The 12,403-nt window shown below is 41.6% G+C and overlaps 1 protein-coding gene and 1 non-coding gene across 4 annotated transcripts in view; both read right to left on the bottom strand.

The window, feature by feature from the left end:
* Nucleotides 1–3,328: 3,328 nt before the first annotated feature.
* Nucleotides 3,329–12,403, bottom strand: part of Socs6 (suppressor of cytokine signaling 6) — a 33,679-nt gene continuing 24,604 nt past the window's right edge. For all 3 annotated transcript variants that reach the window (XM_055598755.1, XM_055598754.1, XM_055598756.1), the window contains one exon: nt 3,329–8,964. In XM_055598755.1, coding sequence (XP_055454730.1) covers nt 7,236–8,837 — 1,602 coding nt within the window. In that variant the 5' untranslated portion in view covers nt 8,838–8,964 and the 3' untranslated portion in view covers nt 3,329–7,235. The remainder of the gene's footprint in view (nt 8,965–12,403) is intronic.
* Nucleotides 12,288–12,394, bottom strand: LOC129670285 (U6 spliceosomal RNA). The gene has a single exon (XR_008719154.1). It is a non-coding gene; the product is annotated as a U6 spliceosomal RNA (small nuclear RNA).

The following is a 12,403-nucleotide window of genomic DNA, read 5'->3' on the forward strand; positions in this document are numbered from 1 at the left end:
GGCAGGGTGAATATGGGTAGATCCCTGGAGCTCACTAGGCAGCCATTCTAAGCTAAGATTGTAAGCTCAACATCAGGAAGAGACCCTGACTCAAAAAATAAGGTGGAGGAGCCATTGAGAAAGACATCTTTGTTAACTTCTAGCTTCCACACACTTCCACACATGTATAAAACACACACACACACACACACACACACACACACACACACACACACACTTATGTGAGCAGGAACATATGCATACAAATTTAGCTGTACTCATAGACACTGCTGGTTCTTTGCCAGAATCAGTCCTCAGCACTTCCAGAAGTTCTTGAATTTGACTTCTCCCATGACCCAACCCTAGCAATCATCTTTTTCTCTTCAAAGTCAGTGGTTCTTTTTGCTTGAAACAGTCTTAGGCAGCCCAGGCTTAACTTGAACTTGCTATGTAAGCAGAAGATGAGCTTAGACTCCTGGTCTCCTGCCTATAACGTCCAAGTGCTAAGATTGTTAGATTGCTCTAACATGGGTTCATAACCAATCTTCCTGAAAAACTGAATTACCTAAGTATAGACCACCATATTCAGTGTATCAAACTGTCCCTTCAAAGGCTCATATGACACCGATAAAAGCCTGTGTGGTAGTGAAGTCTCAGAGAGACAAGAGGAATCTCTTGGTTTTTAAGTGCTGCTCAAGTATGTGCCAAGAACAGAACTCCAGGTCTCTGAGGAGCAGCAAGCACTTTTAAAGGTGGGGCTGGGCCATCACTCCAGCCCCAGGCCAAAGATTTCAAAAAAATAAAAACTTCTCTGGAGGCCAAAATATCAAGCTCTACGACGATAAATTCAACTGAAATAAAGGTTAACTATATTTAATTCAGAAGTTAAAAGCCTCGGAAAAGAAAGAACATCTGGCCCTGGGTCAAAGAAGTTAAGAATTTAAAGGTGGAAGTAAAACAAATTGGCTGTTAGGCCTGAGTATCCCAAGCGAGAATGTTTTCAGTGAGTTAGCTAGTTTTCAGTGTGTTGCTCTCCAGATCCTTCACTCTCAGGGAGTGCTCCTCCACTCTTACCCTGCTCACAGAGCCTGCAAGATCCTACAGCAATACCATCTGGACTCTTCCACTGCTCCTGCGGGTAGAGTGAACGAACGTCTCTAGCAAAACGATGAAGGATAAAGGCAGGTTGTTTATGTATTTGTGTACACACACATATATATGCATATATCCATGTGTGCGCATGATGTGTGAAACAATAACAATGTAGGAATGTCCTATCAATTTGAGTTCAAAGGGGAGGATATGGAAGGAGTTGGAAGGGTTATGGAAGGGGCTGGAGGGAGAAAATGGAAAGAGAAAATTATGCAATTTTCTTAAAATTTAAAAAAGTACAAAAAGTGAAGTGCTTCACAAAAATCAGGAAAATCTGAAGGGCTCCATCCGAACAACTGCAGAGTTCGCCCTTGGAGACACCTTTTCCTCGTGTTGTCACAACTGAGCACTGTCTGGGTTGCATCTCAGAGACCCTTGGACCTGCCGGCTGGGTCCCAGCTTGACTCACATACAAACCGAAATTGTCTGGGTTATCATGGACAGTGCATATGAGGCCAGCAAGGACTTTTGGGGTCTTCCTGACTTGGCTGTATGGCCATGCATTTTCTTGGCAAAGGCCTGTCTTCTTTACTCAAAGGCACTGCATGTGCATTAGGGGGCTAGAACCAAATGCTGGATTAGTGACGAGTTTTACCATGCTTGTAAGCACATCCCAGATGAGCCGGCAAGGAGCAGGCTACAGATTGGCACCTTCTCCTGGGATGGTCTTTGGGCCAATAAAAGAAGTCCTCTTTGATGTCTGCCCTGCAGAGCATTAAATGAAAATATTCTTGGCTAAACAGACCCATGCCATTACTTGTTATTTAGATTTTATTAAATCTTGGGATTTGATGACTTAAGCCAAGTCAAGTTGTCTTGATTTCCACAGTGAAGTTATTATCAGGTAAGGCAATGATTGGAAAAAGAAGGTCTGACAATCAGTATTAAGTGCCAACAGGACAAAACCAGGAAACAGGCCTTCATCAGTTTAGCACTAAGTTTGCAAGAAATATTGACTAGATTGAGGTGGAAAGACCCATTCTAAAAGCAGGTAGCACTGTTCCCTGGGTTCTAGACTGTGTAAAAAAGGAGAAAGTGGGTAGAGTTGAGTATCCATTGTTCTCTATTTCCTGGCTCTGGAGGCATGTGACCAGCTACTTCAAGTCCCTGCTGTTGACACCACAACAGACTGTACCTTTGAAACGTAAGTCAGAATACATCCATTCTCCCTTAAATAGTGTTTTTCAGGGTATTTTATCACAAAAAAAAGAAACTTAAGACACAGAGAGGAGTGCTAACTGGTGTCTTCATGCAATATTTATATTATGTTAAAAAAGATAGGCATCTGGGCAAACCTTAAAGAAAAATGTTCATTTGCACATACTGGTATGTTCCTAAAGTCTACTCTACCATACAAAGCCTGAGGCCTGGCCTTTGTAGTCTCATGATCACGTTTTTCTTTAGTCCTACCACCTCAATATTATCAACTGAATAAGCTCTAGAAATTTGAATAGAGCTCATTATTTGGGTTCAACTTACATCAAATTTTACAAAGTAAAATTTTACTCTCAACAAGTAAAATTAAAATTCATCTTTCAATTAGCTATGATTGTTTTTTAAGGGTTTACTTTAAAATAATGTTGGGAGAAAATTTTCAAGCAGTGTTCAACCCAAGGTGCTCAGGTACAGTGTTGTCAAGCAATGTAGAATCAACAGAAAGTTTAACTTCCAAGCAAATTTGTGGGAGATTATCTGGATTGTGACTTACACCCTAAGTGGGTGTTAGTATTCCGAGGATGGGACTCTAGACTAAGTGGAGTGCAACTGAACAGCAACAATATTTATGGATAACACACACATACACATGTAGACAATGAAGTTCAGTGGATACTGGAAAGCTTTCTTACAGATTCTTTCTGGTGAAACACTATTAAATAATGAGATGCTTTTTAATGTCATAATCCAAACTCTTTATCACGTAGGCCAACTTCCTTTTTGTAGTTTGGCTACTTTGCTAGTTTTAGTCTTCTAGTACCTCCCTCAACTCACTCCATCACATCCCACTGCAGTATTGCAGCACCATCAAATGACCCCAGCTGGCCATCCTGAGTGGCACTTCACTTTCTCTTTTCACAATGTAACTGTCCCCACTCTCCAGTAACTGCATTTCATGGAACATGCAGCAACTGCCCAGGCAACTACTACACACTAACTAGGTCAGACCCCGCACCTGGGGTTAGAGATGACAAGGCAGAGGTTGTGAACCAAACTTTTATTTACATACTGTATCTAGAAGCAGATAAATTTTATACAATTGATTTCCAAAAAATGTGCAAGAAATTACTATAATTCACTTACAAACCAAAACACTTATCAAATCAGTGGACTTTGGATAGTTCACTCTGTGGTGTTCTCAATACAAACAGCACACACCTGATTTACAACGTACAAAGTGTAAACTACAGCAATCTGGACTGCAGGTATTAATTTTGTGGCACACCAACTAGGAGACTTCCTTACCCCAACAGGAATATAGACTGTTAGAAAAGTCTAAGACCCCACCTCATCCTCTCTGGTTGGAGAATTTGGATTGCTTTTCAGAAAGTTTATATTTGACTTGTTACATTATGACTGATCAATAAGAAGGATATTATAAAAAAAATTTAGAGGATCAAAAAAGTATTAAAAGTCAAATTTTTTATAATTACTGTACCAATACCTTTAGAATTTTAAAGTTATTTGTGGAACTCGTTATTGTTCCTCATCAAATATTCAACAAAACTGTCTATTGCTGGTAGTGTTATTTCATGTTCTAATTAACACTTCACATTCAATGAAAGAAATTCAGATTTAAATCAAAATATATTATTCTGATTCACTCCTAAGTTTCTCTCATACATAACATGAAATGTGCAGTAATGAAAGTTTGCATTCCTAAAAGCAGTTAGAGATGCTTAGCACTGAAAAACTGCCTAATCCTGTAAGATTGCACCAGCTTTTGTCCTGCTTCCGTAACACTGGCTCAGAAACTATGATGTAGACTTTATTTCCTTAGTGCTAATGAGTTAGCCTTTCTTGGCACATGATTTTATTCAACAGCAAGATGGCTGCCCTATGTGTCCGGTTTCCTTAAAATTATTTTTTAGTTTTGTGGTTATTTACTGTGATATGTGATCTTCTAAATTTTCAGATTATTGCACCTTGTAGAAAGAGAACAAAACAGTCTTCCTTGGAGAAAGCAAGGTATTTTTCAAGTACTTTCCATAGCAGTATTTATAAAAAATGTTAAATGCCATAGGAAGCCTCCAAAGTAACGTTTAGCCTCCAGCGTGGTTGGTGGTGAAATACTTAAGTTAAAAAAAAAAAAAAAAATCAGTTGTCACAAATGAATAGTTTTCCTGCTTCCTTTTTTCTTGCATTAAGCTAGGAATTCTAAATGTGCAGATTTAAGAATGGCTTACAGAGCTAGGCCTCTGCGTGTTACGGTCGGTGTTCTTGTGGGAGGCCAAACAGCAGAAGCTGGAGGTACCTCTGAATCTGCCTACACCTGGGACCCTTCCTTCTAATGGCTCAAGCCTGGTCTTACTGTAACTTGTTATGCCACGCTCGGTTGATATCCCTGGGAGGCCTGCTCTTTGTTTTATTGAAAGTAAGTGGAGGAGCGGATCTAGGGGAGAGTAGGTGAAGGAGAAACTGGGGGAAGGGAAATAGGAAAAATTGTGATCAGGGTGTAATATATGTAAAGAATAAAAGTTAAATGACAAAAATATTTCACACACACACACACACACACACACAATGCCTTGCAGGTTGTGTTTGTATCATCTAAGTACAAAAAAGCCAGGTTAACCAACTTCCATCTTGGCCTAGATGCAAGAAGACAAGAGACTGACTCTTCTTTCTCTTTCCATTTTTACCAGACAGCATCCTACAAAGCCAGTATTTCCTGTTGTTTCCTGCTTCTGTCAGATGGATGTCTTGGCTACAAAAATACTGGCAATGCACCTTTCTGCTTGTGAACCTGATTTCTCAATATACGCTTTGATTTTTATTCACAAATTATCAGAACCTAATCATTTCAAACTGAATTAGGACAGGTCATTTTAAGTATGAAAACTCAGAAGTTCGTCAAAAGTTGTTTTTCGTAATAAAGATTTGCCCTACAAAGTAACGCAATGTTGATTATTAGATGAAGATCAGAATAATCTTGATACTTGGCACCACGACAAAGAGTAGGAATCAAGCTGTGTTCATGTGAGACACGTTGGGGACAGTTCTGAGACTTCTATAGCCATGATCTCGACGACATATGCATGTGTTTGGAACATGAAGCCATCTGGACATTGATCATCAATACAATGACTATGTGACAACACCTGCCATCTGGTGTAGATGTGGGGACCTTTAACTTACCCAGACATTGCTTCAGTTGTTTAAAAATAAAGTAAAAAAAAAAAAAAAAAAAAAGTTAAGTGTCTTGCATTAATTTGATAACAATCCTACAACTCTCCACTACTTCTTAATCCAATAGTGAATGCTCGTATTATTACAGTGTATTCTATGTTCCAAGAGGAACACATCAGAAAATGAAATTCTTTGTAACAAGGTCCAACAAACATTCCATCAAAAGTACCTTGCTCCTTGTAAGTCAAAATGCCATAACACTGTAACATGATGGCACTGTGCCTTTTCTTGTAATCTCTCAATTCTGACCCTAGAAAAAGAGAAAAATATAAAGATATAGATGTGTTTGAATGACAAAACCAGCAAGTTTGACCTAAGACCTTGACCCCTGTAATTGTTTTAAAGCATGTGTAACTGGAAATACTTTCTGAATGTATTTAAAGGGCAATCTTTAAATACTATCATATAATAGTTTAATAACACCATTTCAGAATTCTGAACTTGAAATCAACAGTCTATATTCCAAAATAACTTTTAAAATCGGGACACGTCATTCACAATGATAAAAAACTAGACATGCCAAACTATTTAAGAATTAGTTAAATTCAAATAAACCAAAATGCTACCTTTAAAGGACAGTCACAAGAAGAAAACTGTATCTGGGTATCTAATATGGTTTTAGTTTTTCCCTCAAACAGTGCATCACAATTTCCAATTACTTAACTGACATCATTCAGGGTTGTTGGTTTGGGGTAGAATTGTCAAACCCATAAATTGTTATGGTTATACAGAAAAAGATACGTCAACTTTAAAATAATTTTTCTATTCAAATCAGTTTACAACTTTATATAAACTTTAATGTAAGAAAATACAACTCATTTATGAAACTTGTTTTTTGTCAAGTTTATGGAAGAAAGTATAGATAAAACATTTAATTGAATCCCCCCCCCCCACACACACACACACAACTCACAAGAAGCCAGGGTTATCTTACTTTCTAACAATGGTTTGGGCTTTATAGGGCTTTACGTTATGCCAATTTATACCCGAGTTTAATGACAGAAAAGGCAACAATTTCTAAATTGGGCATATATTTGTTTACGATTTTTAATGTAAGGCCATTTATCAAAAAAGACAAACCACAAGATGAAAATGAAGGCAACAGAAAAATTCAACTTCTCACAACCAAAACAATTATCACATCTTTAAAAAATAATTTAGAAAAGTGTTGTACAAGATGTTGCAGATTTGCATTACATTAATCAAGATTATATCAATTCATAATTCAACAAATCTTTTAAAGTGTGAGACTTAAAAAAATCATTTTTCAGTGTATATGTAAATATGCTTTATCCCACATACGTTTATTCAACTGGGCCATTTAATGTCCTAGCAATTCATATTTCTTTAAGTTTCATTCAATTTTACTTAGGATTGAATACACATGAAATGTGCTTTAATGCATAAGAATCACAGTGGATAGCAGCAAAGGACTGGGGGTTGGGGCGTTAAGGAGAATCTGGTCATTCACATTGTGATTATTCTGCACATTAAGGAAAGATAACTCTCACTTCTAGACCCTCAAAACACCCCTTTCCAAGAACGAAAATAAACTCAAGACGCCTGGCAGACATATCCCCACCCCTGAACAAATAGATGACTCTTTCACACATAAAAACTAAAAGTTATGGCAGCAAAGACCTCAATGGCGATGTAAGTCTGTAAACTGTACTCCAGTCTCGTTTCTGAACCCCAATCTCTCAGTAGTGCTTCTCCTGCAAATAATCCTTCATTTTGTTTGGCAAAGGCAGTTTCTGAATTAGGTCTATTCTGGTGTACTGACGTATAACGAAGCGACACAGATACTGCAGAGAGCGCACCTGCATGAACCGTGACACTGGATTGGTCAGTCTGACCGGGTAAGTTGCAGATCCAGGCAACCGAGACCTTGAATAACAAAACGCTCCATTTTCAGAGTCCCTGATTGAATGCTCAATTAAGTCAACTATAGATGTATGCCCTTCCACATCTGGCTGTTCATAAAAGCTGAACCTGCCGTTCGAGTGCTCAATTCTAGTGTGAAGTGTTTTCCCATGGGAGCGGAAGCTCAGGCTTAAAAGGTAACGGTCATCAGAACTATCCCGAACAAGAAAAGACCCATCTGGCACGTTCGCCAGCTTCCCCTCTGCCTCCCAGCGTGTGATGGGGCCCCAGTACCAGCCCTGTTTTGCAAGCTTCTTCAGCTCCTCTGTGAGACTTGTAACAACCATTGGGCCACTACTCTGCACCGAGTCATAAACCCTCGAGACCCCTGGCGCAGAGTTAGGATCGAAGTTCAAATGGCAGCGAACGCTGTCAGCCATGTGCATGTCCTGGCCGGAGAGGCTGCCGAAGTTCCTTTGGATTGGGTTATTCTGCAGTGGAGGTAGCAACGGTGAGAGGGGAGGGGCATCATCGTGACCTGCCCTAGGGCTCTGCAACACGACTCCTGCGGTGCCAATCAACAAGTCGTTTCCCGATGAATCCACAAGGATCTCTGGGCCTACCACCAGGTCCTGGTCCAGCTGACTGTCGTCTTCGGAGCAGGCCACACTGGCCCCTGGCAGGGGCACGGCCGACACCTCCATGGGAGAGGACGTATCCAGGCAGCAGCTGCGCGGCCCTTCCAGAGGGCACAGCCCGTCGTCTAAAGGCACGGTGTACTGAAGGTAGTCCTGAGACATGAGTCCGATAACTACAGGCACGTGTTCCTCCAGGTGGAGGCGCAGGTCCCCAGGGGAGCCAGGACTGCAGCGGGACTCCGGGCGCGGCTCTGGCTGCAGGTCCCGCAGCTCCCTGGGCTGCAGCTCCCGCAGCTCCTTGCGCACACCGTTGACTGGGCCGGGGCTGGCAGCATGCACCAGCGCCTTCACCCGCACCTCCATCTTGATGCACGTCTCCTCCGAGCTGGTGGGACGCAGCGGCCAGGGCGTTGGGCTGTAGTGGTGGCTGCGCAGTGATGTGGAGCGGATGGGCCGTGGGGCGCGCACTTCTTTGAGGCCACCAGGCGCTGAGGCTGAGGAGAAGGAGTCCTCATCGGTGGGCGCAGTGCCGCCCTTGCCCTTGGCCTTCTGTTTGGCAGACAACCGCCTCTTCAAGGTGCCCATGAGGCTCTCGCTTTTGGACCTGCTCTTCCCTTTGTCGTCCTCACTGCCAAGGTCGCAGCTGGCCACATCTTTGCCATAGCAGCTCCCAAATAAGGAGTCATCTCTCACGAAGTCGCCAGCAAGGGACTGGGGCTGAACCACCATGAACTCGGCTTCGTCTTTGCTTTTACTCAGGTTGAAAGATTTCCTGAAGGTTTTCAGACTGATTTTCTTCATTGTGACTAGTGACCTAATCCAAATGGGTCAATTCCTCTCTGGAGCAGATATTCTCAAACATCGGGAGTGATTTCGATGCCGCATGGGTGAATTCTGCCTAGCTTCAATTAACCTCTGGAGCTATTTTCTGAAAAAGAAAAAAGTTTTTCAAAGCCTTTAAACATTTTAGCTTCATATAAAATAACAGAAATTTTAATTTTTTTTTTTTTTTTTGGCTTCAAAACAAAAGCAGCCACCTTTATCCTTAGGAAAGTTGCCCTGAACATCAGAATAACTGCCTGCTGTATACTAAACACTGGGCCCTTTACTTACTCCTCATCTTTTGCTATATGCCAGGACCAGGTCTGTTCTGCTGACAAGGTCTGAATCGCCTCCTCACTGCTGCCGTGGCCCAGGTGGAAGAAGCAACACCCAGATCTGGCACTATACGGTGATGGAAGAACAAGGCCATACCTCGAACACACACACATGTACTGTGAGCATACCTACTGGGACACACAGTCATTTATTTCCATGGCCCTTCATTCTTCTGAAGCCAGAGCTCTTGGCCATCACAGGCACACTGCCTGACTGCAAGGAGAAAAGTGCAGGCAAAGTTACACCTTTCCACCTACAGCCAAGAGCAACTCAGTTACTTAGCAGAAGACATAGCTCTACGTCTGTAAGCGTTTACTAACCCTACCCACACAGCACAGTGCAGTGACATGAATGCCAGGGAGTTAGGATCTAGAATGCCAGGAAGCTGGTGGAAGAGACACATGTGCGAACAGTAAATTTCAATACAAATCCGTCTGAAGCACATGAGCAAAGCAGGCGGAGCTGACTGAAGAAAAGAATGCTAAGGTTTTAACTACAGATAGCAGGTGTTGTGGTACAGACAGAATCGGCATGGAATCATGCTCGTTAAAACCACTCAGACCAGACAGCCTATCGGGAATGGCTATATCCTCCCCACAAAAAGCAGCAGCAGTCGATGGTCTCACTGTCATAGACTGGTTGTGAAGGACATAAAAATAGAATACCTGTAAGTATTTGGAGCACAAGCTACTTTCAACATGAAGCTGTGCCCCGAGTGGACTAAGTATGGTCTTTTCCCCCAGCACAGAGGCTAACTCCCAGATAGCAGACTTGGTAGCTGATTCTGAGATGATCATTTCCAAGAGTCCTGCTGGCCACTATCACATATCTACACCACAGATGAGAAAAGCACTTGGCAGATACCTACTTGAAAAACACTACCAATGCATAGGCAAGTTGATTCTAATATTAAGGGGACAAGATCCAATTTCTAGATATTAGAAAGTAGAAGCTCAATTAAGCCATATGTTTTTTTAAAATCACTTTCCTGCATCTTCTAGGCAAAGATTACTCTAGAATTTTTTTAAAGAGTTATCTATTTTCCTGTTTGCACTTCCAAAAATATATGCCATCTTTTTATAGGATTACCATCTGTCTTGTGCCCAAGTAAGTGTTCTGAATCAATCTTGCCATTTTTCTAATTGCTAAGGATTAAGTTTACGAATACTTGAAATGGTTCAAAGGAAAAGGTTTTAGACGTTTAAAACAACAGCAGCAACTCTACAGGGCCAGTAAGACGCCCAGCAGGTAAAGGCCTGCTGACCAGTTCAAGCTTTTGGTCCCAGTAGAAGGCAAAAACTACTTCCACACTGTCCCTTATCCACATACAAACAACTGTGGTACATACAAGCACACACACAGACACACAACTGAACGTGAAATATTTTTAAAAGAAAAATCCAGACAGAAAATAACAGTTACAACTTTTTTTTTTTTTTTTTTTAGACAAGGTCTTCTGTATATCAGCTGGCCTGGCACACACTCTGTAGCCCAACCATGAAGCTGAGCCCAGTGAACCTCAGGCCGCCACTTCCCCAGTGCTACGACTACAAGTGCGGGCCAGCACCCTGGGCAGGGGCTACCACCCCTTTGTAAAGGGACAATTCCAGGTAGCCAGTGAACCACTCATTTCTAACACCTAAGACACAAATTGAAGAGACATTTCAAACAATGACTTAAAGTTAACAAACACAGTAGCTGTACTGTCATTTTACAGAAAAGACCCTAGGTCTCAGAAAATTAAACTCTGTCAAATGAAGCTAAATACCTGCTCCTAGCAACAGCGGGCTCTTTCCCTGTGCCACACGCCCTGCGTACAGGTCTCACCCTTTATCAGGGCGACTTAAACTTGCCACCTTCCGTGTTGTTATTCTCTTAATGGATCTTTAAAAATGCTGTTTGGGAATCACAAAATGATTTAATTACATGTTTTTTGTCTGTTGAATATTTTCCTATTAGAAACTAAAACCAAGTCTAAAAATACTTAACTGTTTCCTTAAAAAAATTAATATGCTAATGTATTAACATACATCAGTTTCCTGAGAAAGAACTACACTTTGCAAATACTAAAAACAGAGTGTGAAAGAGAAAAGCAGCACCATTTCACATTACTAAGAATCTTGTGCTGACAGAGAACACAGCTGAGCTCACGTCTGCCTCTGCCCGTCATCTTTCAATGTGCTCTTTATCTGAGGGTAAAAAGAAATCCAGCAGAGACAGTGGGAAGAGAAGGTATTTTGCTTAATACCTTTTTTTACATGTGTGCATACTTTGATAGTAGAGCAACTGAAGTAGTAATTGTTTCATATCTGTGTACATGTGGATGTATTTCTCCATCAACGATAGCTGATGTTGCCATGTCTTCCTACACTGCTATTCCTTTTTTTTTTTAATTAATTACACTTTATTGACTTTGTATCCCCCTATAAGCCCCTCCCTCCTCCCCTCCCTCTCCCTTCTTCAAACATGCCCCTCCCCAAGTCCACTGATAGGGGAGGTCCCCCTCTCCTTCCTTCTAATCTTAGTCTATCAGATCTCATCAGGAGTGGCTGCATTGTCATCTTCTGTCGCCTGGTAAGGCTATTCCCCCCTCAGGGGGAAGTGATCAAAGAGCAGGCCAATCAGATTATGTCAGAGGCAGTCCCTCTTCCCATTACTCTGGAACCCACTTGGACACTAAAATGCCATGGGCTACATCTGTGCAGAGGTTCTAGGTTATCTCCATGCCTGGTACTTGGTTGGAGTATGAGTCTCTGGGAAATTCTCTGTGTTCAAATTTTCTGGTTCTGTTGCTCTCCTTGTGGGGTTCCTGTCCTCTCCTGATCTTACTATTTCCCACTTCTTACATAAGATTCCATGCACTCTGCCCAACAGTTAGCCATAAGTCTCAGCATCTGCTTTGATAGTCTGCAGGGCAGAGCCTTTCAGAGGTCCTCTGTGGTGTGTTTCTAGCTTGTCTCCTGTTTTCTTCTTCTTCTGATGTCCTTCCTCTTTGCCTTTTGGGATGGGGATTGAGGCTTTTAGTCAGGGTCCTCTCTCTTGATTAGTTTCTTTAGATGTGCAGACTTTAGTAGGTTTATCCTATATTACATGAAAAATATGGAACGCTTCACGAATTTGTGTGTCATCCTTGCACAGGGGCCATGCTAATCTTCTCTGTATCATTCCAATTTTAGTGCATGTGCTGCCGAAGCGAGCACACTTCCTTA

This window comes from Psammomys obesus, unplaced genomic scaffold (assembly GCF_907164565.1).
Source record: "Psammomys obesus unplaced genomic scaffold, mPsaObe1.curated_primary_1811, whole genome shotgun sequence".
In the NCBI taxonomy this organism is placed as follows: domain Eukaryota; kingdom Metazoa; phylum Chordata; class Mammalia; order Rodentia; family Muridae; genus Psammomys; species Psammomys obesus.